The following is a 26,011-nucleotide window of genomic DNA, read 5'->3' as shown; positions in this document are numbered from 1 at the left end:
TCCAGAGTTTTATCCAGCCCAACAAACACAGCCTAAGATGACAAACGGGATAAGAATAAATTGAATTGAGTATCAAACAGGGAGGAGCATTCCCAAAATATGTATCTGAAACCTACTATGAAACCTGCATTAACTCAAAAAGGTGCGCCTTTTGACACAACGGCTCATTGTAACTCTAAATATTAGGCATGCTCAACAAAATGGGTGACCTGCTGGAAAAGGTACACCAAATGGCAAAAACTATGAGGTTCAGTATGAGACGGGTTAAAGCAAACAATATCTCGAGTGAGTTATTAAATAATCCATTTGAGAAATCATGGCCATTACTTGAAAAATGCTTGTCACATCAAGCAGTCTGTTTGCTTCCAAGCACAAAGAAACGGAACGTGTTACCCGGTATGGTACTGATCAGTCCCAATGATCCTGAAGGCTGCTTCTGTTTTCATGTTTAGTCTGCTGTCTAGGATGGCTACTACTGTACTCGTATGATATTTCTCAGTCCCGTCACACTGCGGCTGCTTTCCAAGGGCTAACTTTAACATTTGGAGGAGTTGACATGCAATCTCAAGTTTTTACTTGATGATTCGTGAATGGATCATCAAGAAGATCATCAAGAAGAGGAAGAAGCATGAACTTTCTTGGATGGATGTCGGATGCTGCTTTTTGTCTGTTTCAAAATAGGATCGTCTCAGTGATCTTGTCCTTTTTCAGTTTTCAGTTTAATTACAATCACTTGAAGATGCGTACGAGAGAGTCAGGGCGGCAAATGGTCATCCAGTCAAAGCCGGCCAGAAAAGCTAGGATGGCAAAAAATTCTTTGTTTAATGCTTTTGTACAATCTGATGATTTGGCGAAAGATGACAGAGCAAAATAGAATAACACCAGAATCAAAGAAAGATGCCATCTCGTTGGGCGGCTAATCAAAGATAGTTTCACAAAGTTTATACTGCCCATCAATTTTTTTCACAGCCAACACTCCGATGAGAATGTGTCTTGGAAAGCTGCTAGAGAGAGGATATTGGATTTAACAGCGTTTCCTCATTGACAACTTTTTTACAATGTTGACATTTCCTAGTTGTACATGTATCTGACATGGACGGACTAAAAGGTCAGAAAGAATGTCCTTTTTGGACGTTTCAAATCGACTCGAAACCACTTATGCTTGAGAAATTGCCCGCCGAAGATGCTTTAGCGTTTTCTGATGGTTCAAGAATCCCATGAACCAGAAATCAAAATTATCTACAGTTACAATCTGTATGTACTTCTGCGATGGCTTCTCCACATTCTCTGTCTCATTTGCCATCTTTACCTTTCTAAGCGGAATCATCACCTGGAAAAGATATTCATAAAAGTCAATTAGAATGCAGTTCGACATAGCAATAGAGACTGGCAAATAGATAATTGACAGAACTATAGTGATTTTACAGCATGAGCGAAATTACCTTGTAATGGACTTTGGTTGTTTCTCCATCCGGGGAAACCAGTTTTATACATCTCTCGCTGCAAAAGGCCACTCTCTCAGTGGAGATAAAGAGGAGACCTCCTACAGGACCAATTGAAGTCGACAAATAGCATTGGAAGGTCTTCACTAGCCTTTCGCCATCTCCAACATTAAATAAGTCCATGAAAACCTTATCCATTCCTCCAAGTTGAAGAACCCTCGCTCCCATTCTCAACTTTCCTTGCACTGTTTTTGTAATCTCGGGACTCAGTCTCACTGCAGTTCCGTAACAAAACAATGTGAAAACCAGTTTAGCACATACGTCATAGGAACACTTTTGCACGAAATTGACCTCAAAAGATGCAATGTTTCTTGATCCTCCAAAATAAAGAGCCCTGAATTCTAGAAGAAAATAGCACCTATACCTATTAAGTGAATACCCAAAATTGTGGTCACTAGAAAAGAATTGTTAGTACCATGTTCTCGAACGCCACGTGCAAGAATATCTGCTTTCTTCCCGAGCTTGTTCATCCTATGAAGCACCAAATTCACCTTATCTGCAATATCGGAACCAGACAGGTCAGAATTCAGATCGATGCTTTGGAATTAAATGATTGTTGGAAAAAGAGAGCTGCTTTGATATTAACACCCACCTTTTTTCAACTTTCGTGATGATCCATCGAATGGACAGAACATCTTATCATATTGATAAGAATGCTCCGACGAAGGTGCCTCCAAGGACAGGGGAACTCCAATGACAAGACCCTGGAGTTGGTTTTTCATATTTGATGGTCTGATGACAAACTGCGTAGTATCTCTCAAAAAGGTGTTGGAAACAAGGAAGATGTGCTTACCCAGTATGATCAATCCTCTAAGTCCCGGAATGTATTTAAAGGGACAATGTCCAAGGGATATGCTGAATCATGACACTGTTTCAATCTAGTGTTGTATGAGTCAGGAATGGATCAGCAAGGAATAAAGGAGTAGAAGGGGACGCGTAAACGAAGCTTTCCAAGATGGCTGATCTGTCATCGCTTTTTGAAAAAATGCACTGTGATTGATTCATGATCACATCCTTTTGCGCATTCTTTAGAATTTTCTGACACTAAAAAGTGGATACCTGATGCAGGTTCTGGTTTGTTTTGCCCCCCAGACAACCGTGAGGACAATGTTAGACTAAGCAACCGTCCAAGCAACTAGGAATTTTGGCAAAAAATTGGAATCATTATTCCAAAAACTAAAAAAAAAAAACCTCCATCGTATCGATCGCCATTCATTATGGTTCAATTGCAAACATTGAAAGGATAAAATAATACTACATATGTATTAGCTGTAATGATTGGAGAATTGATTGATATATTGTGTTAAAATGTGCTGCTCATGAATGACAAGTTCTTTACGTCCTTATCGGTCCTTCATTTGTGGGTACTAGGTTCTTGACACTGTCCACTCCATGCAGCACTAAGATTTTTTTTAGTGGAAGGGCGTTTGATATATTTATGTTTTGGGATAAGTGCATTATAAATCTTAAAACTTATCATAAAAATGCAATTGAGTCCTAAAATTTTCAAAAAGTGCAATTGAGTCCCCAACCTTTCAAAAAGTGCAATTAAGTCCTAAAACTTGTCACAAAAATTCAATCAAGTCCTAAAACTTTCAAAAATATTCAATAAAATTTTAAAACTTGTCTCGAAAGTATAACGATATCCTAAAACTTTCACAAGGTGCAATCAATGGAATGACTTAGATTTAACCATTTTGATAAGTTTTAAGACTTGATTGCACATTTTGAAAGTTTTAGAACTTAATTATACTTTGTGACAAGTTTTAGGATTTAATTACAATTTTTAAAAGTTTTAGGACTTAATTGTATTTTCATGACAAATTTTAGAACTTCCAATGCACTTATTCCTTATGTTTTTATATCCATTTTGTAATTTAGGACAGGCTATTTGGATTAGATATCTAATTCGAACTTGTTTCTTGGGCAAATTGCTTTCCCGAAGTCAATGTCTTCGATAAGAAGTTATAAGATCGCAAGAAAGTCAAAAGTAAGCTAATCGATTGACATGAAATAAAATAAAGAAAAGAACAAAAGAAGAATCATCGCAAAGGAAAAGCTTTGAATTGATTAAGTGCTATTTGTTTGTGGCAGTGAACCTTCATGGTAAGCTTTTTCCCTCATCCTTAGGTGTGCATGAGTGTGCAAAAAGCCAAAGGACATTCCCAGATAAAAGTTGCTTCTCCTTCTTTTTCAATTCTAGATCTCATAATCACACCACAATATAGGATCTTACTGTTTTTGGGAAAGACTAAGGAGAACTGAATAATAGCCTTATCCGCTCCATCACATACAGGTCAAACTTCTTCCCCTTTCTTGGTGAGAGATGATGATCAAATGCTTGCTCTTTAAGTTTTCAACGCATTGTGCGGATTCGATTCATAAAGGATGCAAGTACTTCTCTATAGATTTGTTTATGAATTAAACAAAAATACGTATTTTTAGGTGCCACCTGAATGTTTATCCGCTTGGTGTATTCTGTACCTTCTACTCAAAATGCTTCTTTTGAAGGGCTGCCTCAATTTCGAAAACCATTTAAGTGGAGAAAATGCATAGAGTAACAGACATTGGCTGTCTTCCTGAAGTAGCCATTAAGGGGTTGTCAATTATTCTCACTGGTCCATGTTTGCACTCTGACAAAGAAGCGTCTGGGGACAGGATAGAAATTTCGATGAAAATATCCTGAAATTAGTTTCTCCTATATAATCCGCACCCTGAGTTTCTTCTGAATGATGGTCTGTGAAGAAATCCGTGTGGTGTCTCTTGAAAGAGGTTGGAAGCAACGAAGATGTGCTCACTCAGGATGATCAGTTCTCCACGTCCTGTGAGTGTATTTAAAGGGACACAGTATCATAGTCCAATGTAAACCCTGAGTCCTGACATTTTTAAATTTGGCGTCACGTGAGTCAGGAATGGATCAGCAAGAGGAATAAAAGACCTGAATAGAACAGGTAAAGGAAGCTTTCTAAGGTGGCTGATGTATCTTCAGTTTAGGAAAAGACACTGATTCATGATCACATCCTTTTGTATCTTCCATAGAATTTTCTGATACAGAAAAGCAGAATCTTAGTGCAGGCTCTGGTTTGGTATGCCTCAGAGACAACTGTTAGGATAACATTAGACTAAGTCCATCCGAGCATTTAGGAACTTTGCTAAATAGTGGAATCTGCTCGACAAGGAAAATTCTTTCGTATCATCCGCCATGCATTATGGTTCTAGTGCATACATTGAGATGATAATATAATACTGCCTTTGTATTAGCTGTAATATTGGAAAACTATCATATTCTATATTTAGATATAGAGCTCATGTATAATAATTTTTAATGTCCTCCACTGTTCATTAAGGTTCTCGGCATTGTCCTTTTCTTGCAGCTTTAAGATTTTTCTATAAAAACGTCTGTATGTCAATTTCAACTTGGAAAAACTTTTGCTCTGTGATATGAAAGTCCAACAAAATTGCACGATGCATAATTCGGGACAGGTTGACTTGAACTTGGTCCTCGGGTTAATTGGTCCAGAGATTAAAGTTATTTCCCTTTTTTCGAAATGAATGTCTTAGATAAGAAATCACAAGACCCCCGACCTGAAGGAGACATATATTGGTTAATTGATCAGCCTAGAATCCCAAATAAAGAGAATAGCAAAAGAACAAAGGAAGAATCATCACAAAGGCAAAGTTTTGCTTATCATGGCAAGCTTTTGCCCTCAGCCTTAGGTGGACATGAGCGTGCAAAGGCCACAAAGACCATTCACACTAACACCCAAAAAAGATGCTTCTCTTGCTTTTTCAATGCTCAACTCGGAATCAAACCAAACTGGAGGCTTTGATTGCTTGTGGGAAAGAGAATGGACACATCACAGCCTTATCAGCTCCATCACACGCATGTTGACCAAGTACTTTTTCCCTTTTGCTGGTGAGACATGTTGATCAAACGCGTGCGCTTTCTGGTCTCGACGCAGTACAAGGGATTTCATTAGGTCACTTCATGGAAGAATGAACTTTAATAGTCGCCATTGGAGTGGGCCACATAGAAACGAACTCTTGAACATGCATGTCATGCATTAAATGGCGTATGCACAAAAGCTTCCTTTTTCTACATTTTTTCCACAAATCCAATGAACAATGCACATAGTTTGGGCGGCACCTGAATATATTTAGAGGCCTAGTATGACATTGTGTACCTTCAATTAAAAATGCTTCTTTCCAGGGGCTGTTTATATTCCGAAAAGCATAATTTCAAGCAAATGCAAGAGTAACATTATCTATCTTCCCCCTATAGCTATTGAAGTGTCCTGAGTTATTCTTCCTGGTCCATGTTTACATTGCTGGTATCATCATACCTCGTTCTTTTAGCATGTTGCCCCTCCTCAACAGAGCCTTGACCAGGACAAGTCTCAAGATCAATAAGGCCTCTTTTCGCATTCACATTGCCCCAATTGTAGTCACTCTCTGCAATACCAACTTGACCATCTATCGTTTGAGTAATTGTCAACAGTGAAGTTCTACCATAAACAAATGTGTTGCCCAAACACGACTGATGACAATAAGGATAGATCCGATTCCCGAAATGAACACTGAGCTGCTTCAATTCAAATCCACCACCTAAATCTACAGTCAATTTTACCAGGTCCTCATATCCAAGCTGTTTGTTGATAATGAAAGGTGGCAAATGGAACATCCACATGTGATCTTCAAACATGACTGGTGTTAAGAGAACTACACAAAGTACTAGTGATGTCAAGAACAGAGAAAAGAAAGAAGACTTCAAGAACAGAGGAAGGAAAGAAGGCGAAGCTAATGGAAAACCAGTAAGTGCTATCAAGTACAAAGGAAAAAGAGAAAGCGTCGAGAACAAAGGAAGGAAAGAAGCTAACAAAAATAAAGGAAAGAAAGAAAGCAACAACAGAGATTATAGCACGTGTAAAACTGATTTACCATTGAGGAATCAGTATTTAGTTTTAAGTTTGTAAAGTCAAACTTTCTGTTCTTTTGCTTCAGTTAGTTAGTTGTTCTGTTAGCTAGTTGTTTTTCATTCTGTTGTCATTCTCCGGCTGATATAAAAACTGACGAGGAAAGAGTAAATGGGAAGTCGAGCTCTTTTGATGTAAGCGAGCATTCATTGAATAAAAGTACACTTTCTCTCTGCATCGTTTTTCATTTTTCTCCCTCTCGTTTTCACTTTCTGTTCTGTTCATCAAATCTCTTCAACTGGAATGGTTTCATAGGTCACAGCCTAATGAGTAAAGATGGAATCATTGCGCTTATTTATTATGGTGACTGTTGGGAATGGCTGTAGCTCCTAGGTGTCACTTTTGGATGAATAGATGATGCATACCGTGAAACCTTGTACGGCCTTGAAATGGAGGCATCTGAAAAGATAGCGAAGGACTCTCACTCTGATAGCTAAACCAATCGAGAATGTTGCTTCACTGTTAAAAAAAAAAAAAAAAAAAATTCGTGAGAGGAAAGTAGCGCGATAATACAATCGAGCATTCTAAAAGGTGAAAAATCATCTAAAAGTGTGCATGAACCACATCAGAGGAAGAGAGAGAGTGTGTGAACATGGAAAAGGAACTCTTTGAAGTTGTTTGATAAACTGTAGCACCACTCCATGTGTGCTGTTCCTGCGGATTGCAACTTGTCCAAGCCAAAAATCTCCTCTATATTGCTGCAATTAGTGAGAAATGACCTCAGTACATGGTGGAATTTGTATAAAGATAACATTTTTCAGCAACGTACAGTTAACTGCAGACACAGTGAATAAATTTGTCGGCATATCGGGAAGCAATTCAAGCTCCGCACAATCGTCCAATTTAAGGTTTTTGAGTTTCAAGAGACATCTGACTGTATCTGGTAAGCTGAAAATGTTGTTCTTTCTCAGGTCTAAGTCTTCCGGAAAGAGCAAGCTTCTGATATCCCTTGGGATTGCATCACCTGATAGATTGCCGTCCATCAATTTCAGTGATTTTAGTGAAGTTAACCCCGACAAAAACGTGATAAGCATACAATTTTTGTGCAGATCTTCCCTTCTCGTCACCATGGCCAAATGAATGAAGACAAGGAGCTAGGCATCAAAATCTTGCATCCGCATAAAGATAACTTTCCAGATTCTTTAAGCATAAAATGGACAAAGGGACTTGAGTAACAGCAGTTCCATCAGCAACAAACTTCATCAAAGACTCCATCTCTCTGAGATTTTCGGTTAACTTATCACTCTTTCAGCAACCTGCAATATTGAGGACTTTCAGGGACTTTACCCTGCAGATGCTTCCAGGAAATTTCCTGGGCTCTTCGCAGCCTTCAATATCCACCCGAACAAGTCTCTCTAATTTGCCAATGGACTGATGGATGCCTAGGAGCTTCATGCAATCTCATGGGGACGATTCCTTAAGATTGGGAAGCCTAAAAAAATCAGGAGTCTTTCTCCGGAATTGTGAATGACTGAGATCAAGGACTTTCAACTTTGACAGAAACTGTGACAAAGTAAATATTTAATATGAAGTTGCTAGTAAAGCATTTTGTCTCAGTTTAGGAGAAGAGTAAGCATACCACACCTAGTTATCTTTTCAAGCTACTTTAAGATTGCTATGTTGCATGTTGAGACAAACTAGGCATTCCATGTGAAAGTCGACCAGGATAAAACTTAAAGACCCCGATGAGAATGTTGTCTTGGAGAGCTGCTAGAGAGAGGATATTGGATTTAACAGCATTTCCTCATTGACAACTTTTTTTACAATGTTGACATGTCCCAATTGTACATATATCTGACACAGAAGAACTAAAGAGTTTTAAAAAAAAAAAAGTCCTTTTTGGACAATTCAAATCGACTTCAAACAGCCTATGCTTGAGAAATTGCCCACTGAAGATGCTTTAGTGTTTTCTGATAGTTCAAGAATCCCATGAACCAGAACTCAAAATTATCTACAGTTACAATCTGGATGTACTTCTGCAACGGCTTCTCCACGTTCTCTGTCTCATTTGCCATCTTTATCTTTCTAAGCGGGATCATCACCTGGAAAGATATTCAAAAAAGATTATTAGAATGCAGTTCAACATAGCAATGGAGACTGGCATATAGATTACTGACAGAAATATAGTGATTTTACAACATGAGAAAAGTTACCTTGTAATGGACTTTGGTTGTTTCTCCATCCGGAGAAACCAGTTTTATACATCTCTCACTGCAAAAGGCCACTCTCTCGGTGGAGATAAAGAGGAGACCTCCTATAGGACCGATTGAAGTTGACAGATAGCATTGGAAGGTCTTCATTAGCCTTTCGCCATCTCCAACATTAAATAAGTCCATGAACACCTTATCCATTCCTCCAAGTTGAAGAACTCTCGCCCCCATTCTCAATTTTCCTTTCACTGTTTTTGTAATCTTGGGACTTAGGCTCACTGCAGTTCCATAACAGAACGATGTGAAAACCAGTTTAGCACATATGTCCTATGAACATTTTTGCACTAAATTGACCTCAAAACATGTAATGTTTCTTGATCCTCCAAAATAAAGGACCCTGAATTCTACAAGAAAAAAGCACCTATACCTATTAAGTGAATACCGAAATTGTGGTCATAAGAAAAGAATTGTTAGTACCATGTTCTCGAACTCCACGTGCAAGAATATCTGCTTTCTTCCCGAGCTTGTTCATCCTATGAAGCACCAAATTTACCTTATCTGCAATGTCGGAACCAGACAGGTCAGAGTTCAGATCGATGCTTTGGAATGAAATGATTGTTGGAAAAAGAGAGCTGCTTTGATATTAACGCCCACCTTTTTTCAACTTTCGTGATCGACAGAACATTTTATCGTATTGATAAGAATGTTCAGATGAAGGTGCCTCCAAGGACAGTAAAGGAACTCCAATGACAAGACCCTGGCGTTGGTTTTTCATATCTGATGGTCTGATGATGAACTGTGGAGTATCTCTCAAAATGGTGTTGGAAACAAGGAAGATGTGCTTACCCAGTATGATCAATCTTCTGAGTCCTGGGAATGAATTTAAGGGGACAATGTCCAGGGGAAATGCTGAATCCCGACACTGTTTCAATCCAGTGTTGTATGAGTCAGGAATGGATCAGCAAGGAATAAAGGAGGAGAAGGGGACGCATAAAAGAAGCTTTCTAAGATGTCTGATGTGTCATCGCTTTTTGAAAAAATGCACTGTGATTGATTCATGATCACATCCTTCTGTGTATTCTCTAGAATTTTCTGATAATAAAAGGTGGATTCCTGATGCACCTTCAGGATTGTTATGCCCCACAGACAACTGCGAGGACAATGTTAGACTAACCAACTGTCCAAGCAATTAGAAATTTTGGCAAAAAATTGGAATGTGCGACAAAAACAAATAACAAAAAAACTTCGTATCAATCGTCATTCATTATGGTTCGATTGCATACATTGAAACGATAATATAATACTACATATATATTAGCTGTAATGATTGGAGAATTGACCGGTATATTCTGTGTTGAAATGTGCTGCTCATGTATAATAAGTCTTTACGGCCTTACTGGTCCTTCGTTTGTGGGTACTAGGCTCTTGACACAGTCTTCTCCATGCAGCACTTAGATTTTTCTATTGGAAGGGTGGTTGATTTCTTCATGTTTTTATGTCCACTTTGTAATTTAGGACAAATTATTTGGATTAGATATCAGATTCGAACTTGGTTCTTGGGCAAATTGCTTTCCCGAAATCAATGTCTCTAATAAGAAGTCACAAGACCGCTGACCCAAGAAAGTCAAAAGTTAGCTAATTGATCGACCTAAATGTAAAATGAAAAATAAAGGAAAAGAAAGAGAAAAAGAACACAGAAAGAATCATCACAAAGGAAAATCTTTGAATAGTTTGAAGTGCTATCTGTTTGGGGCGGTGAATTTTCATGGCAAGCTTTTGCCCTCATCCTTAGGTGTACATGGGTGTGCAAAAAGCCGAAGGCCACTCACATACAGGTTGAACTTTTTCCCTTTTCTTGGTGAGAGATGTTGATCAAACGCTTGCTCTTTAATTTTTCAACGCATTAGGAAAGTTCGATCCACAAAGGATGAAGATAGTGCAAGGATTTACTAGGTCGCTTCGTGGAAAAAGGAATTCAAACAATCATTATTGAAATGGGAGGCAAGCATCGTAACAAATTTTCAGACAACACGTATTTTTGGCAGCTTAATTTCAAGTACTTCTCTATAGATTTGCTTACGAATTAATCTAGAATACATATTTTTAGGCGCTGCTTTGATGTTTATAGGCTTGGCGTATTTTACCTTCTATTCAAAATGCTTCTTTTGAAGGGCTGTCTCAATTTCGAAAACCTTGAGTTGGAGAAAATGAATAGAGGAGTAACAGCTATTGTCAGTCTTCCCAAAATAGCAGTTGAAGTGCTGTCAATTATTCTCACTGGTCCATGTTTGCACTCCGACAAAGATGCGTCCAGGGACAGGACAGAAATTCCAATGACAATACCCTGAAATTGGTTTCTCCTATTTAATCCACAGCCTGAGTTTCTTGTGTATGATGGTCAGCGAAGAAATCCGTGCAGTGTCTCCTGCGAGAGGTCGGAAGCAACAAGGATGTGCTTGCTCAAGACATTCAATTTTCTTCACCTGTGAGTGTATTTAAAGGAACACAATATCAGAGTCCAATGTAAATCCTGAATCCTGATATTTTTAAATTTGGCGTTACGTGAGTTAGGAATGGATAAGCAAGAGGAATAAAAGACTTGAATAGAACACATAAAGGAAGCTTTCTAAGATGGCTGATGCATCTTCAGTCTAGGAAAAGACACTGGGATTGATTCATGATCACTTCCTTTTGTATCTTCTATAGAATTTTGCAAAACAGAAAAGTGGATTCTTAGTGCAGGCTCTGGTTTGGTATGCCTAGAGACAACTGTTAGGATAATATTAGACTAGGTGGCCGTCTGAGCATTTAGGAACTTTGGCAAATAATGGAATTTGCTTGACAAAGAAAATTCTTTCGTATCGTCCGTCGTGCATTATGGTTCTAGTGCATACATTGAGATGATAATATAATACTGCCTTTGTATTAGCTGTACTAATTGGAAAATGACCATCATATTATATGTTTAAATGTACAGCTCGTGTTATATTTTTTTATTGTCCTCCACTGTTCATTAAGGTTCTTGGCATTGTCCTTTTCTTGTAGCTTTAAGGTTTTTCCAAAAGAGGGTGGTGGATTTCTGTATGTCAATTTCAACCTGGAAAAACTTTTGCTCTGTGACACGAAAGTCCAACTAAATTGCACAATTCATAATTTAGGACAGGGTAACTTGAATTCGATCCTCAGGCTAATTGGTACAGAGTAATTTATGTCCTTTTTTCCAAAATGAATGTCTAAGATAAGAAATCACAAGATGCTTGTCTTGCCCCTGGAGGCTCTAATTGCTTGCGGGAAAGAGAATGGACCTGAAGGAGTCATATATTGGTTAACTGATCAGCCTGGAATCCCAAATAAAGAGTATCATCGTACCTCGTTCTTTCAGAATGCTGCCCCTCCTCGACAGAGCCTTGACCAGGACTAGCATCTAAGATCAAAAGCAAAAGAACAAAGGAAGAATCATCACAGGCAAAGTTTTGCTTATGTTTTCATAGGTCAAGCGTAATGTGTAAAGATTTGCCCTCAGCGTCTGCTAAAACAGCATTTTTCTCATTCACAAAACTTCTTACAGTGGACATGAGTTCTCTCTTCTTTTGTCATCTCAAATGGATTTGCGTGCTAAAAAAAGCCGCGATGTTGCTACCTTGTAATGGATTTTGGTTGGGCAACTTTTTCAGTGGAGATAAATAGGAGGCCTGCTGCAATGGGACTGGTTTTTAGAATATTCTTCCCAGAAAATCTTATTTCCCAAGGCCTGCAATAACACTCTAAACAGACAAAAGAAATCAAGCGACTTACATAGATACATCAACTTCTCTAATTTTTGAATATTCTTCCCGGAAAATCTTATTTCCCAAGGCCTGAAGCGACTTACGATACATCAACTTCTTTTGAAGAGGGCTTTTGGCAATGCAGGGTGATTCATCCTTCTCTTTGTCGTCACAGAGCCAATCAAAACCTGTCCTCTTCAGATGTACAAATGCGCTTCTCCATTCAACCAAACTTCTATTTTTTAAGAAAGAACCCAAGACTTCGAGAGCTAGGGGTTCTCCTTTACAATGACTTGCAATCTCTTTTGAAAGTTCAATGAATTCTTCTTTGGGATGAGAATCACTAAAGGCGTGCCAACTGAAAAGCTGAAAGGCATCATTGTCATCCAACTGCTCAACCATATAAATGCCCGCCCCATCTAAGTCCTGCAGTAAACCTTGATCTCTCGTTGTTATTATGATCCTACTGCCAGAACCAAACCAATGACGTTCTCTGACTAGTGCTTTTATTTGCACAGAATCCCTCACGTCGTCCAGCACAATCAGAACCCTTCGATTGCATAAAGCTCTCTTAATGGCACTAATTCCCATACGAATATTGCGTATTTTTATGTTTCGATGCTTCACAATGTCTGAAAGGAGTTGCTTTTGCAAGCTAATTAGATCCTTCAGTTGCCAGAAATCTCCACTCACGTTCGCAAGAAAACTTCTCCCTTCAAAGGCGTGAAAGAAACGGTTATAAACAGCTTCAGCTATTGTTGTCTTGCCAATTCCTTCTCTTCCACAGATTCCTATGAAGAGCACCTCATCCGAACCTAGGTATAGCAATGATTTTATCTTCTCTAATCGAGTTTCAAGTCCAACCCCAAACGTTGGTACATCCAGGTATGCGTCTGGCAGTTCTTGCAATACGTTGTTTACGATGTCTTCGATAAGTATAGCCTCATGCCTGTATGTCAAAACGGAATCAATGCAGAATACATCAGTAAAAGAAGGTAAAGGAGGTAAAATAAAACGGGCTGGGTTGATCTACGTCTCTCCAGCATCTAGGTAGCTAATGTCGCTCGTGAAAGTGCATAAGAAATGAATTACTAGATGTTAGTTCCGTCAAAGCTCAGCCAACGAAGAATTTTAATGAAGACCTTTGAGAAAGTTGAGCAAAATTACCCATCCACAACATTCTTCAGATCCCAGCCAGATAAATTTCCCGCTTTTGTAAGAGCTGTCTTCCACCTAATGGCTCTGTCCCTCTCTTCCTCCGAACACGCTTCATGTTCAGCAAATGCTTGTGCAAAACTACCGATCTGTTTCCGCACTTCTGAAGGATCCACGTCATAGAACACCGGAAGGACCAACTGCCCATGCATTTCCCTGGCCTCCATAATCTTCTCAAGCTCTTCGAGACACCACCTAGAATTGGCATAATTCGTCGAGAAAACAATGATCGCTATCCTTGACTCTTCTATAGCTTGTTCAAGTTCAGATGAGATCTTCTCTCCTCTTGGAAGAGCATCGTCATCTTTGAAAGCATTGATCCCTGCATCTTTTAAGGCGGAGTAAAGGTGGCTGGTGAATCCTTTCCGAGTATCTTTGCCTCTAAAGCTCAAGAACACATCATATCTCCATATACCTTGAGTGGAGGTACCAGAAGACGAACTACTCATTGCTGAAAAGCAAAACCAACGGATCGCTTTCCACTCAACTGCTCGTCTTCTTTTGTTTAATAGCTTCCCAAATCCTAGGAAATGCTCATTCTTTGTTGTGTTTGGTATTGATCATTGATAATGATCACTGTCATAGCCTGAATCGTACAGAAATGAGGGGTGATATGGCCATCTTTCCACTAGAAGGACGCAGCCTCTAACCATCCAAAAGTCCAGCTCCCAAAAGTCCCCATCGATGACGCTCACTATAATAGTCAGTAATCGAGGATGATTACTATCGCAACCACAGCTCAGTGAGCGATGCATATCAAGTCATATATGAGTTCTTCCATTTTAACAAAATTTATACTAATATGAAAAACTCATTTAAACTATCGTCACAATTCCATCATCAATGGTCTCGAATCAAAACACACATAGATGGAACCATTGACTAATCTACTCAATATCAAATCATAATCACGACATAATACCTAGTAAAAAGGCAACTAAGATTTCCCGCTTGGCAATGTCTCCACCTACGAAGCTGGTGGTTCCGCCCAAAAAGACCCAGCATGCATACCCAGAAACCTCTCACCAAATTCAATCATATTGGGTATGGACGACCATGCTCCAATACCAAAAATCCAATCCAGAAATTAATATCTTAAACCAAGTAATAACTTAACATAGATATCTACCATTTCTCAACCATTTTTCAAATCAATCATAAACTAATTGCAAAGCAGTCACATGTAGTATTTTCACAATACTTTGCATAACAAACTTTCCAATCATCTAAAAACAATCAAAGAGTAGTAAATGCTTCATCCAACTTTTATGCAACAAAAAATGTCATTCCATTATTAATACTACATAATCCGTAACATTTTCGGAACATGAATTTTACAAATTTAAAAAAGATATAATACCACTCACATCTCGAGGTTCTAGAGGTGGCTCCCACTTGATCACATCACTGTGTAGCACTTAGCTCTTAACCAACACATAATGATAATACAAAACTCTAAAGGTGGCTCTCGCGAAATTATATTATAGTGTACTACTTGGTCCTCAACCACAAGGCTCTAGAGGTAGCTCTCACAAAAAACACTTAGTCTCTAACCACCACATATCAATAGTACAAGACTTTATATATGGCTTTCATGAAATCACATTGTGTATAGTCCTTGATTATAATGCCCTATAGGTGGCACCCATGAAGTTACATTATCATATAGCACTTAATTTTTAACCAACACATATTAATAATATAGGGCTCTACAAGTGACTCACACGAAATTACATTATTATGTAGTCATTTACTATGCATATCACCTTAGTTTATCAACCTAAAAACACATAATCTTCCAAGAGTTATCTCATAAATAAATTGCACAAAATAGTACGCATAACCCTTCAAAAAAAAAGTTTATCAAACCATCCCACAATAATTCAAAGGCAGCAAACATTCTATCCAACCTTATACAACACAAATATATATAGGGAAGCCCGAAAACCAAACAGTACGTGCGATCCTATCGAATAAGCGAGAAATAACATTAAAATTGAGTAACACGCTACATTAACTATGAAACGGTTATACTACGCCTAAAGCTGATAAAATGACTTCCACACACTAACAAATCACATACTCAAAGCAATTATTCAAGCCGTTCGCAACATAGAGCTTGAATGCAAAACTTGATCATGCCATTACTCTCTCCATATAACCTCTTTCCATACATACTTATAATAGGAAACCCTTTCAATGTACTACAAAAATCCCGACTTGACTGTACCAAGCTCCAAATTTAGTGGACACACACTATTCATCTCATGCAGGGACTTCGACAATTTTGTTTCGGCAAACCCTAAGCTTAAATCAAGTTCCGTAAAATTCTACAGCTCCACAACACCCTAAACTATCATTTCTACATACATACACAACTCAATGACTCAAAAATCGGATTTCACGGCTCGAATTTTCCAAAATTCCGAATTTAAGCCCTAACCTCAAAAACTAATCCAATTGAAGGAACAAGAGGCGCAAGCACTTACTAGGTATTGCGTTACATCATTGATCATTGAGTCAGCTTTACTATCGGTGTGCACACATGAAATCCCCTTTCCTTTCTTCGTTCTTATTCTTCTTCTTTCTTTCTTTAACTTTCTCCCTCTTCTTCCCTCTCTTTTCTGGAACTGCTGGGCTCATATTAAAGAGTGAGCCTGCAATGCTACTTCTTTTTGCCTTTCAATTTGACTTTTCAACCCTCTTTCATCTTTTTTTGTAATAAAAGAAAAAAAAAAAAAGGTGGGCTCATTACTTCTTTGACTTGGTAACAAAATATTCTACTATCACAATCACAACCACAAGCAATTTTTTTTAGTTGGTCAACTACAAGTAGTTAATCATTGAGATTTGCCTCGGTAGCCACCGTTCCCACATATAAAGAGGAAGATGGTGCGATTCAAATTCCCACATTCTCAAAGAGTTATAATAGAGACGATTTAGTTTCATGTGTAGATTTCAATTCTCACACTTTGCAATGAGGCAAGACTTTAGTAATTCTGATCCCAAAGAAGAATTCATGGAACTTTCAAAAGAGATTGTAATTCATTTTGAGTCTCTCATAGAAGTTCTCTTCTTTTGTCATCTCGAATGGGTTTGCAACTTTTCAACTCCAAAAATGACTAGACTAGAAGCCATCTACTCCTGATGAATCGTCCTCCAAAGATGCTCCAGTGCTTTCTGATAATTGAAGAATCCTGTGAACCAGAAATCGGAGTCATCCACAGTAACAATTTTTATGTATTTGTGTGCCGGCCTCTCCATATTCTCCGCTTCGTTCACTGCCTTAATCTTTCTTATCGGTACCTTCAACTGAAAATACGCACAGCATTAAGATTGACCAAACTTTTGACAAGCACGTGACAACAGAGAATGCCGAACTGGTATTCGCGGAAAGAGAGTTTGACTTTTGCAGCTTGTGTAAAATTATCTTGTAATGCATTTTGGTTGATCTCCCATCTGGAGAAACCACATCGACAGATCTCTAACTCCAAAATGCAACTTTTTTCAGTGGAGATAAATAGGAGGCCCGCAGCAATAGGACTGGTTGAAGTCGACCGATAACATTCGAAAGACTCCATTAATTTTTCTCCGTCTTCCCAATTGAACGATTCCCGGAAAACTTTCTCTATGCCACCAAGCTGAAGAACTCTTGCCCCGAGACTCAATTTCCCCTTCACTGTTGCTATGATTCCGGGACTCAATCTCACTGCAGTTCCAGAAAAACGAAGCGACAACTGTTTTAGCATATCTTACAGAATTACTTTGAATAAGAGAATTGTACTCTGCTTTTTCTCTCCTTTCCTCTTTCCTTTGCACAGATTAATGGCTCTAGTTAATATGCATGACCGTGACTCATATATGCATCTCTTCAGTGACAACAAATGACAGAAATCTTGTCCTCTCGTGATTAATCTCTTACAAGTAAATGATCTAGCGCATTTCAAGCAGGCCATGATAGGACCATTGAGGATTGCCAGATCAATCGATGATTCAAATAAATCAAAGTGATTCTGGCAAACTGGAGCCACAGTATGGCGCACCCCATATAACAAAGACTATTGAATAAACTCATTTTTACATTGCATAGATGATTGAGCCAATATCAATGCAGGAAATGTATATGATGGTTTTCTTCTTTTCCATTACACCTGCTGAATCTCAATGAATGCAATAACACTCTAAGCAGACAAAAGAAATCATCTTACCATGCTCTCGGAAACCGTGTGCAATTACATCTGCATTCTTCCCAAGCATTTTTATCTTGTCATGCACGAACTTCACTCTATCTGTTATGTCAAAACCATCCAGGTTAGAAAACTTCTCTTGTTTCTGTATAGATGCCGGAATGAAACAAATGAAAAGAAAAAGGAGAAGTCATCTAATGAGATGAACAACTTCCTACTTTGTATTGAACTTTGCGATTCATTAACTGAGGAAGTTGTTTGATGATGTTGTCCAGAATGCTCGGATGGTTCTGCCTCCAGGTACATTGTCGAAGTTTCTATCTTGGGATCCCGCAGTTGGCTTTCCTTCTGCCTTGTTTTCTGCAGAGAAAAGGGGCAGCATTTTAGAAGGGGCCAGGAGCAAGGAAATTATGCTTACTCAGTGTGATGAGCTTTAGAGTTTATCTAGATCTTTAGTAAGAGCTCCTTCCTGTTAACATTATGTAAATTGCAATAGGTAAACATGCTTATTTCTTAGATCACAAAAGCATGAATCTCACTAATTCATAGACCAATCTTCGTGTCCTACACTCACCAATGTCGTCCCGATGTTGCTGGGGTTTTTAGAATATTCTTCCCGGGCAATCTCATTTCCCAAGGCCTAAAGCAACTTATGGTACATCAACTTCTTTTAACTGACATTTGCTAGGCACCTTCTCTGGCGAAAACTGTTTGCACCATAGCACTTTGAGAGACTGCAATGAAAGGGGCTTTTGGCAATGCGGGGTAATTTATCCTTCTCTGTCACTGCAGAGCGAATCAAAACCTGTCCTCTTCAGATGTACAAATGCTCTTCTCCATCCAAACAAACTTCTATTTTTAAAGAAACAAACCAAGACTTCCGAGCTGAGGGTTCTCCTTTACAATGACTTGCAATCTCTTTTGAAAGTTCCATGAATTCTTCTTTGGGATGAGAATCACTAAGGGCATGCCAACTGAAAAGTTGAAGGGCATTATCGTCATCCAACTACTCAACCATATAAGTGCCAACCCCATCTAAGTCCTGCAGTAAATTTTGACCTCTCCATGTTATTATGATCCTACTGCCAGAACCAAACCAATGACATTCTCTAGCTACTGCTTTTATTTGCACAGAATCCCTCACATCGTCCAGCAAAATAAAACCCTTTTCTTGCATAAAGTTCTCTTAACAACACTAATTCTCATACGAATATTGTGTATTTTTATGCATCTATGCTTCACAATGTCTGAAAGAAATTGCTCTTGCAAGCTAATCAGATCATTTGGTTGCCTCACATTCGAAAGATAACTTCTCCCTTCAAAGGCGTGAAAGAAACAGTCATAAACAGCTTCAGCTATTGTCATCTTGCCAATTCCTTCTCTTCCGCAGATTCCCATGAAGAGCACCTCATCCGAGCGTAGGTTTAGCAATGATTTTATTTTCTCTAATCGAGTTTCAAGTCCAACCCTGAATGGTGGAACATCCAGGTATGCGTATGGCAATTCTTGCAATACCTTGTTTACGATGACCTTGATGAGTATAGCCTCATGCCTGTATGTCAAAACGGAATTGATGCAGAATACATCAGTAAAACAAGGTAGAGGAACTAAAGTAAAGACGGGTTGGGTTGATCCATGTCTCTCCAGCATCAAGGTAGCCGATGCCGCTCGTGAAAGCGCATAAGAAATGAACTAGTAGTTGTTAGTTCCATCAAAGCTTAGTCAACAAAGAATTTTAATGAAGACCTCTGAAAAAGTTCAGCAAAATTACCCATTTGCAAAATCCTTCAGATCCCAGCCCGATAAATTTCCTGCTTTTGTAAGAGCTGTCCTCCACCTGTCGACTCTGTCCCTCTCTTCCTCGAAATAGGCTTCATGTTCAGCAAGTGCTCGGGCAAAACTACCAGTGTGTTTCCGCACTTCTAAAGGATTAACGTCAAAGAACACAGGAAGGACCAACCGTCCATGCATTTCCTTGACCTCCATTATCTTCTCAAGCTCTTCCAGACACCACCTCGAATCAGCATAATTCGTCGAGAAAACAATAATGGATATCCTCCACTCTTCTATAGCTTGCAAAAGTTTGGATGAGATCGTCTCTCCTCTTGGAAGAGCCTTGTCGTCTCTGAAAGCTTTGATTCCTGCATCTTCCAAGGCAGAGTAAAGGTGGCCGGTGAATCTTCTGCGAGTATCTTCTCCTCTAAAGCTCAAGAACACATCGTATGTCCACCGATTACAAGCAGAGGTACTCATTGCCAAAAAGCAAAACCGACGGCTCACTCTCTGCTCAGCTAATGGTATTCTTTGGTTCAATAGCTTACAAATCCTATGAAATGCTTATGCTTTGCCGTTGTTATATAGACGTCAAGTTTGATCCGCCGAACCAACCCGACCCAAGTTAATTATTTATAAGCTCTGCACATGAAAGTTTCAAACCCATGTTGCAGATTACGTTCCCGTGTTGAATCATTCATGCAAAGCCCTTGCTGCACGGAAGTTGGTTTAAAACTCCTTGTCGGAGTTCTTGGCCCGAAATCATAAAGTCCATCGTGGACTTCGAATAGGAAAAGTCCACCACGGTTCGGTCATCTCGGGTTTCGAGTTCGCGGTGTTCTTGACTCAGTCAACTCGGTGACTCGAGCTCTACTGAGTGAACTCTCCACCCAGAACGTCAGAACTCTCCATGTGTTTGTGGACGCATGGAAGAAAACCCAGTTCGGTTCATCTGAGCAAACGGAATCCGAAAAGCCTGAGAGAAGATTTTTAGGTTAGGTTCAGATGCAGGGGAAAACGAAAAAGAGAAGACAGCGAAGAAAAGCACGCAACTGGACGAGGCGTCGGAGACTCTTCTTCGCCGGAGCAGCAACCGTCGCCGGTGGAGCCAAGGCGAATGGAGGTAACCTCACCAATAACGCAGGAAATCCTTACATTCTTTTTTTCAAGGGTGAAAATAACAAACCGGCCATATTTTCAAAATTTTCATTCCTAATTTACAGACCAAATAGGATTTTCATCAAGAAAATCTCAAATAAGAACCAAATATCCCCATTTTCTCAAAAGATGACTTAGAGTGAAATCTATCTCAAATAATGTCCCAAAGTAGTCATTTAGTTTCAAAAAAGAATCTCACTTGTCGGTCGGCGCACTGATGCATTTTCTATGCGTATTCCGACGACCTAGTCTAGGGTATTTTTGTCCAAAAAATATTATCTTCTTTGTTTTCCTTCTCCCGTTCATCTTCTTCTTGATCTACCCAAGGTTGTCTTGTTCATCATCTTCTTCGTCAAAGATAGGCATTGTCTAAATCAAGGACATTGAAAGTGGGGAAGGGCCGGTCAAGGTCGTGGGACCGGCGTGGGTCGGCCTCACCTGAGGCCAGCTTGGGCTCAATGCCCAACACCGGCAGCAGAAGCGTTGGCAGCGAGCGAGGGCTTGCAGGCCCTCGCCTGCCCTTACCAATGGTCGGCGAGGTCGGCGAGCCCTTGCTGGTCTCGCCGAACTCGTTGAGGACAAAACCACCCTGCAATGGAGTCTTCTTCTTCCTCCTCCTCTTCATCTCCGCTTCCCTTGCACAGAGCGACCTGGATGTGCTCTTGAAGCTCAAAACCGCCATGGTCGAGCCTCCCTCCGCCGCCATCGGCGACTGGGTCGACTCCTCCTCCTCCTTCTCACCGCTGCCCTTTCCGCATTGCTTCTTCACCGAAGTCACATGCGACGTCGGCTCGTGGGTCGTCTCTCTCAACATCACATCCGTCGGCCTCTCGGGCTACATCCCACCCGAAATCGGCCTTCTCCGCGACCTCGTCAACCTCACGCTCGCCACCAACAACCTCACCGAGACCCTCCCGCCGGAGCTCAACAGCCCCACCTCCCTTCGATTCCTCAACCTCTCTAGGATCTTCCCCAGCAAAGTCTTGTGGGCAATAAGCCAGCTCGAAGAACTCCACTTGGGCAATGACAAGTTCACAAGGCCGCTGCCACTAGAGGTGGCGAGGCTCAAGAAGCTGAAGTGGCTCGATCTTGCCAATAATTACTTCATCGGTGAGATACTGGAGGTCTACTCGCAGATGGAGAAGATGAACAGGGAAAAGGAAAATGAAAAGAGAATATTTTTTGGAAGAAAATACTCTAATTAGATCGCCATAATATGCATCGAAATGCATCGGTCCACCGGCCGGCGAGTCGAGTCCTTTTTTGAGACTAAAAACTACTTCGGATCCTTATTTGAGACAAACTCCACTTTAGATCCCTTTTTGAGAAAATAAAGCCATTTCGAGTCTTTATTTGAGATTTTCCCAAATGAAAAATAATGAAATAGAAAAACTGTGAACAAACTGCAAATAAATTATAAACTTGCCATATCAACCCCTTGACCTGAATTCAAAGGAATTTAATCCCAAATCATAATTCGATGGACCCATATCCAAATATAGGAGAATGACACCAAAGATTCCTAAATTTTATCACAAGGTGCAGTATAGTCCCTAAATTTTATTTTAATATGCAATGTGATCTTTGAACATTTTACTTTTTTTACGGGAAAATATTTAATATTATCATTCAATTAATTTAATATCGGAGATAATATTGAATATTTTCATATAATTTTGAAACTAAATTATACATGTATTAAAAGTTCACGAACCACATTAGTTAAATTAAAAATTCATGGAACACATTGTATATTGAGTTAAGGTTCATAAATCACATTAAATAAATTTAAATATTATAGATCATATTATACATTGAACCAAAATTCATAAATTATTTTTATCATTTTCTTTTTAAATAAACACCATACGAATCCATTTTATAGACAAAATAGTCAATAGAACCACTAGAGAACAGGAAACCCAATTAAAAGAGCAATTTGTTAGTAGGATCGCAACTTTCAATCAAAGAAAAAGGAACAAACTAGAAATTATTATAAATTTGCGAAAATCCATATGTAATATGTATAAATATAATATATTTGCAATAACCCCGATCAATAATCAGTCATCAAAACGAAAAAACAAAAAGAAATATTAGATACGCTGGACCGACATCCGATTCCGAGATCGTTGACTCGGGTTTCGGTCAACAAACCGGAACCGACCCGAAAACACGATTCGAAGAGGAGCAGGGGCACCGTACGGATCAGAACAGGCTCGCGAACGGGAAAATAGGGGCGCTCTTGGTTCCTCCGCGGCCGTCGTCTCCGCCGGTGAGTTCCTCCCTCTCCCTCTCTCTCTCTCTCGAATCTTCTATTGAAGCTTTCTTCGCGGGAGCATCGTCTTCTTCCTCCGCCGTCTCAAAGTCCTGTTTCGATCCGCGACGGCTATTTTCCTGACCGCCGATTCTGTCGACTCCGCCGCCGCCGCCGTCGCCGTCGCCGTCGCGGACGGCTTCCGATCGCCCCGCGGGACGGGGATTGTGGCTCGTGAGTCCGAATTGATCGCGTCGTTTTCTATGTTCGGCAAAACGTTGACGAGCAGCAGTTAATCGCGTCCGGTCAACAGTGCGACGGTAGAAGAACCGAAAAAGGAGGAGGGAGGCATGTGAGGAAAGGATGAGGAACGAGATAGGGAAGCCGTTGATCGTGTTGATATGCGGGAGCCTGGTGTACTACCACTGCGCCTACCGGAACTCGAGCCTCCTCTCCCTCCTCTCCGACGTCCTCATCGTGCTGCTCTGCTCTCTCGCCATCCTCGGCCTCCTTTTCCGCCAGCTCAACATCTCGTATTCTCTCTCTCTCACACATCTTTTTTCGGCTTTCGTTTCCAAATTTCCGTTTCTCCTGTTATGGCTTTTCATTTTTGGGTAAAAAAATTGGATTTTTGGTGGGATCGATAGGGTGCCGGTGGACCCGCTGGAGTGGCAGATATCGCAGGACACGGCCAACAGCATCGTCGCCTGCCTCGCCAACACGGTCGGAGCCACCGAGTCCGTTCTCAGGGTTGCCGCCACTGGCCATGACAAGCGCTTGTTCGTTAAGGTCATTCGGTCGCTCCTATTGTAGATTAGAGGATCGCCGCTCTTTTATCGTGATGGGCCTAAGCTAGTGTGCATTTTTTGGTTTTCAGGTGATCGTTTGCCTTTACGTTTTGTCTGCTTTGGGGAGATTTCTCTCCGGCGTCACTGTTGCTTATGTCGGTATGTGCATTCTCACTGTCTCATCAATCTGCTTGTCCACGCACGTGTTTCCCATGAATCATTTGAGGAGTGGAGTAGATTTTAGTCCTCTCACCAGTATATGGCCTAGGGAGAAAATATGATCCTATGGCAGCCAGCATATTGAAGGATTGCCCCTTACAAACATATTTACTCAGTCTTTTTTTCCCTCGCTTAGATATAGCTCCTTGATGGCCTTATTTCCTTATTTTCTTTCTCTAGTGCTGTTTTGCTTGATTTATTAAAGCCCGCCTCCTGGTAGTATCCTGTCAAATGAACATCAATATGCCGTATCCGTTGTTGGACTGTAGCCGCATTAGAGCATTCTCCTTACACAGGACATCCTGTTGCACAAGGCTCCTGCAATTTAAGGATTGGATGTGTGGGGAGATCAGAAGTTAACCTTGCAATGAAAGAGCTTCTTCTCATGACTTAACACATGAAATTCAGCAACAAAGACTTTTCCATTTTGGTCCGTACCTAACCCGCCAAAGAGCTTCGCAGAAAATGACCAAAGACTTTCACCCCCAGTGGATAGTTCCTGTATACTTGTCAATATTTTCGGTTTCAGTGGAAGTTTAATACCTCAGACAGTCAAATGTTTGCTCAGCATCATAAGCTGTACTGTAGCAAAAGTTTTCCAAAACATAACAAAATCGAAAGTGTCAAAGTACAAAAGTCGATATTGGAGTTCTGAGGAGCGGTTATTCTAGCACAAATGGATGTTATCGATTGTGTTGGTTTTAGAGCATGCTTTTTAGAGGAAAAATTCCAAGAACTATTTTACAGCTATGCCTTCTTCTTCCCTCTTTGCCCTCATCAGTACGATGTACTTCTCGATATTCTTGGTTATTGGTGATGAAAGTTTACTGCCCTTTAGGACAATTATTTGTTAATGACAATTTTAGTAATTGTAGCACGGTAGACATCGTTGACTGTGCTGGTGTTAGGAAATGCTTTATGAACAAGAAGTTAGAGAACACTTTTCCTAGCACAATTTCTTCCTTTTCTTTTTTTTCAACTCACAGTTCTTGTGTACAAAGCCGGGCCACACGATCACTTCCTTGAATACTGTCAATATTCTCTGTCAGTTTTTCTTTCTAACAGTGTCGAAGCTGCAATTAATTGGGACTCTCTTATTTTATATGTTTGAAACAGGATTATGCTTGTTTTGTCTTTACATGTTCGCCGAAAGCTCGCCCTTGATCAGCACTTTCATTGCCCGATTCTGGAGAAGTGGTTCTGCTGAGCAGGATAGCACTTAGCCATTAAACCTTCTCGACCTATATCCAATTCTTGTTGTACCCACTTCTTGGAGCCTTAGTTTGTGACTGTACATGTGACTTTTTCCCTTCGGAGTGAGTGAATACTGTTTTCTCGGCTAATACACATGAAACTTTTAGGCGCAATTTTATGTTTGGTCATGAGTGCAACCAATCGATGCTAGTTTGAAGAGAAATTGTCAGCCTTTTGGATTCATATATATAAACTAGTTCTCTCCCTGTGAACTTTATGTTCTTTACGTTGATATAAAAGAGGGAACGTATGACCCTAGATATGACACCCCAGGTGGGGAGTTCATTAGATGGCTGCATAAATCCTGTTTCTATGATTGATCACACAGCTAAGAAGCTTTATAGGCAATAGGCAATTGTTTGTACTTGATGAATTCATCATTCCAACATGTTCCCATGTAGTCCTCTTGCTCCTTGGTGAATGTATGTTTCCACACACAATCCTCTATTGATGGTGATAAATGCTCCCTCAGGCTGATGCCCACAAGTGACATGCTTTGATCAGTGAATTTCAAAGGCCTTTTTTTAACATTAGGAGTGATATCGCAAGGTCAAATGATCGAAATTCCGAGGCGTGAAATCTTTTCTGGTTTCTCATCAATAATAAAGATGGGTCAGAAAACTTTGTTGGATATAACGAAACTGGATAAGCACAACCGGTGTACTATATAAGTAACTAAGGGAAAGTAGGATGAGATCAGGGAACTGATGCGGGAGGAGTAAATATGGAAGAGGAACATGATCACTCCTAGCTCTCAAGGTTGCTCTA

General features: G+C 40.0%; 6 protein-coding genes across 11 annotated transcripts; 2 read left to right on the top strand and 4 right to left on the bottom strand.

Annotated features, from left to right (window-relative positions):
* Positions 1–1,018: 1,018 nt before the first annotated feature.
* LOC104423374 lies at positions 1,019–6,204 on the bottom strand. The gene is made up of 5 exons (XM_039299485.1): positions 5,846–6,204; positions 2,095–2,312; positions 1,918–1,998; positions 1,443–1,717; positions 1,019–1,330 (listed from the first exon to the last, which is right to left on the bottom strand). Exons 1-5 carry the CDS (start codon positions 6,202–6,204, stop codon positions 1,157–1,159), a joined length of 1,107 nt encoding a protein of 368 aa, XP_039155419.1. The 3' UTR covers positions 1,019–1,156.
* LOC104421205 (GEM-like protein 4) lies at positions 5,089–9,682 on the bottom strand. 3 transcript variants are annotated; one of them, XM_018863402.2, is made up of 6 exons: positions 9,280–9,682; positions 9,103–9,183; positions 8,629–8,903; positions 7,068–8,517; positions 6,841–6,934; positions 5,089–6,221 (listed from the first exon to the last, which is right to left on the bottom strand). In XM_018863402.2, exons 1-4 carry the CDS (start codon positions 9,398–9,400, stop codon positions 8,344–8,346), a joined length of 651 nt encoding a protein of 216 aa, XP_018718947.2. In that variant the 5' UTR covers positions 9,401–9,682; the 3' UTR covers positions 5,089–6,221; positions 6,841–6,934; positions 7,068–8,343. The 3 variants fall into 3 exon arrangements, with proteins under 3 accessions (XP_018718947.2, XP_018718946.2, XP_018718945.2); XM_018863401.2 differs by having other exon boundaries at positions 5,089–6,934; positions 7,068–7,173; positions 7,245–8,517; XM_018863400.2 differs by having other exon boundaries at positions 5,089–6,934.
* Positions 9,683–12,416: 2,734 nt separating this feature from the next.
* Positions 12,417–14,140, bottom strand: LOC104423373 (disease resistance protein RUN1). The gene is made up of 2 exons (XM_039299481.1): positions 13,560–14,140; positions 12,417–13,341 (listed from the first exon to the last, which is right to left on the bottom strand). Exons 1-2 carry the CDS (start codon positions 14,054–14,056, stop codon positions 12,417–12,419), a joined length of 1,422 nt encoding a protein of 473 aa, XP_039155415.1. The 5' UTR covers positions 14,057–14,140.
* Positions 14,141–18,934: 4,794 nt separating this feature from the next.
* LOC120286886 (disease resistance protein RPV1-like) lies at positions 18,935–20,047 on the bottom strand. Its single transcript, XM_039299475.1, has 2 exons — positions 19,566–20,047; positions 18,935–19,346 (listed from the first exon to the last, which is right to left on the bottom strand). Exons 1-2 carry the CDS (start codon positions 20,045–20,047, stop codon positions 18,935–18,937), a joined length of 894 nt encoding a protein of 297 aa, XP_039155409.1.
* A 1,205-nt stretch (positions 20,048–21,252) lies between these two features.
* Positions 21,253–23,278, top strand: LOC104423371 (receptor protein kinase CLAVATA1-like). Its single transcript, XM_039299466.1, has 2 exons — positions 21,253–21,835; positions 23,094–23,278. The coding sequence occupies exons 1-2, from the start codon at positions 21,253–21,255 to the stop codon at positions 23,276–23,278; spliced, it is 768 nt and encodes a 255-aa protein (XP_039155400.1).
* Positions 22,862–25,528, top strand: LOC104421204 (reticulon-like protein B22). 4 transcript variants are annotated; one of them, XM_010033082.3, is made up of 5 exons: positions 22,862–23,000; positions 23,272–23,515; positions 23,630–23,771; positions 23,860–23,929; positions 25,106–25,528. In XM_010033082.3, the coding sequence occupies exons 2-5, from the start codon at positions 23,346–23,348 to the stop codon at positions 25,210–25,212; spliced, it is 489 nt and encodes a 162-aa protein (XP_010031384.1). In that variant the 5' UTR covers positions 22,862–23,000; positions 23,272–23,345; the 3' UTR covers positions 25,213–25,528. The 4 variants fall into 4 exon arrangements, with proteins under 4 accessions (XP_010031384.1, XP_010031386.1, XP_010031382.1 ...); XM_010033084.3 differs by having other exon boundaries at positions 22,870–23,000; positions 23,296–23,515; XM_010033083.3 differs by having other exon boundaries at positions 22,930–23,000; positions 23,275–23,515.
* The last annotated feature ends 483 nt before the right edge of the window (positions 25,529–26,011 follow it).

The sequence above is a fragment of the Eucalyptus grandis genome, chromosome 1 (assembly GCF_016545825.1).
Source record: "Eucalyptus grandis isolate ANBG69807.140 chromosome 1, ASM1654582v1, whole genome shotgun sequence".
Lineage (NCBI taxonomy): Eukaryota > Viridiplantae > Streptophyta > Magnoliopsida > Myrtales > Myrtaceae > Eucalyptus > Eucalyptus grandis.
Note: the sequence above shows the minus strand (reverse complement) of the source record. Positions and strands in the feature narration are given on the sequence as shown.

Bases quoted from the DNA above. Each gene is read 5' to 3' on its own strand.
- LOC104423371 (XM_039299466.1), top strand. From the start codon at position 21,253: ATGGTCGGCGAGGTCGGCGAGCCCTTGCTGGTCTCGCCGAACTCGTTG. The intron at 21,836-23,093 runs GTGAGATACTGG...GCCGTCTCAAAG, and splicing joins TGCCAATAATTACTTCATCG to TCCTGTTTCGATCCGCGACG.
- LOC104423373 (XM_039299481.1), bottom strand. From the start codon at position 14,056: ATGAGTAGTTCGTCTTCTGGTACCTCCACTCAAGGTATATGGAGATAT. The intron at 13,342-13,559 runs GTAATTTTGCTC...TTTGACATACAG, and splicing joins CTGAAGAATGTTGTGGATGG to GCATGAGGCTATACTTATCG.
- LOC104421205 (XM_018863400.2), bottom strand. From the start codon at position 9,400: ATGAAAAACCAACGCCAGGGTCTTGTCATTGGAGTTCCTTTACTGTCC. The intron at 8,904-9,102 runs GTACTAACAATT...ATGGAACTGCAG, and splicing joins ACGTGGAGTTCGAGAACATG to TGAGCCTAAGTCCCAAGATT. The intron at 8,518-8,628 runs GTAACTTTTCTC...ATATCTTTCCAG, and splicing joins CAACCAAAGTCCATTACAAG to GTGATGATCCCGCTTAGAAA.
- LOC104421204 (XM_010033082.3), top strand. From the start codon at position 23,346: ATGAGGAACGAGATAGGGAAGCCGTTGATCGTGTTGATATGCGGGAGC. The intron at 23,516-23,629 runs GTATTCTCTCTC...TGGGATCGATAG, and splicing joins TTCCGCCAGCTCAACATCTC to GGTGCCGGTGGACCCGCTGG. The intron at 23,930-25,105 runs GTATGTGCATTC...TGTTTGAAACAG, and splicing joins CGTCACTGTTGCTTATGTCG to GATTATGCTTGTTTTGTCTT.
- LOC104423374 (XM_039299485.1), bottom strand. From the start codon at position 6,204: ATGTTTGAAGATCACATGTGGATGTTCCATTTGCCACCTTTCATTATC. The intron at 1,999-2,094 runs GTGGGTGTTAAT...CCGATATTGCAG, and splicing joins ATCACGAAAGTTGAAAAAAG to ATAAGGTGAATTTGGTGCTT. The intron at 1,331-1,442 runs GTAATTTCGCTC...TATCTTTTCCAG, and splicing joins CAACCAAAGTCCATTACAAG to GTGATGATTCCGCTTAGAAA.
- LOC120286886 (XM_039299475.1), bottom strand. From the start codon at position 20,047: ATGAGTACCTCTGCTTGTAATCGGTGGACATACGATGTGTTCTTGAGC. The intron at 19,347-19,565 runs GTAATTTTGCTG...TTTGACATACAG, and splicing joins CTGAAGGATTTTGCAAATGG to GCATGAGGCTATACTCATCA.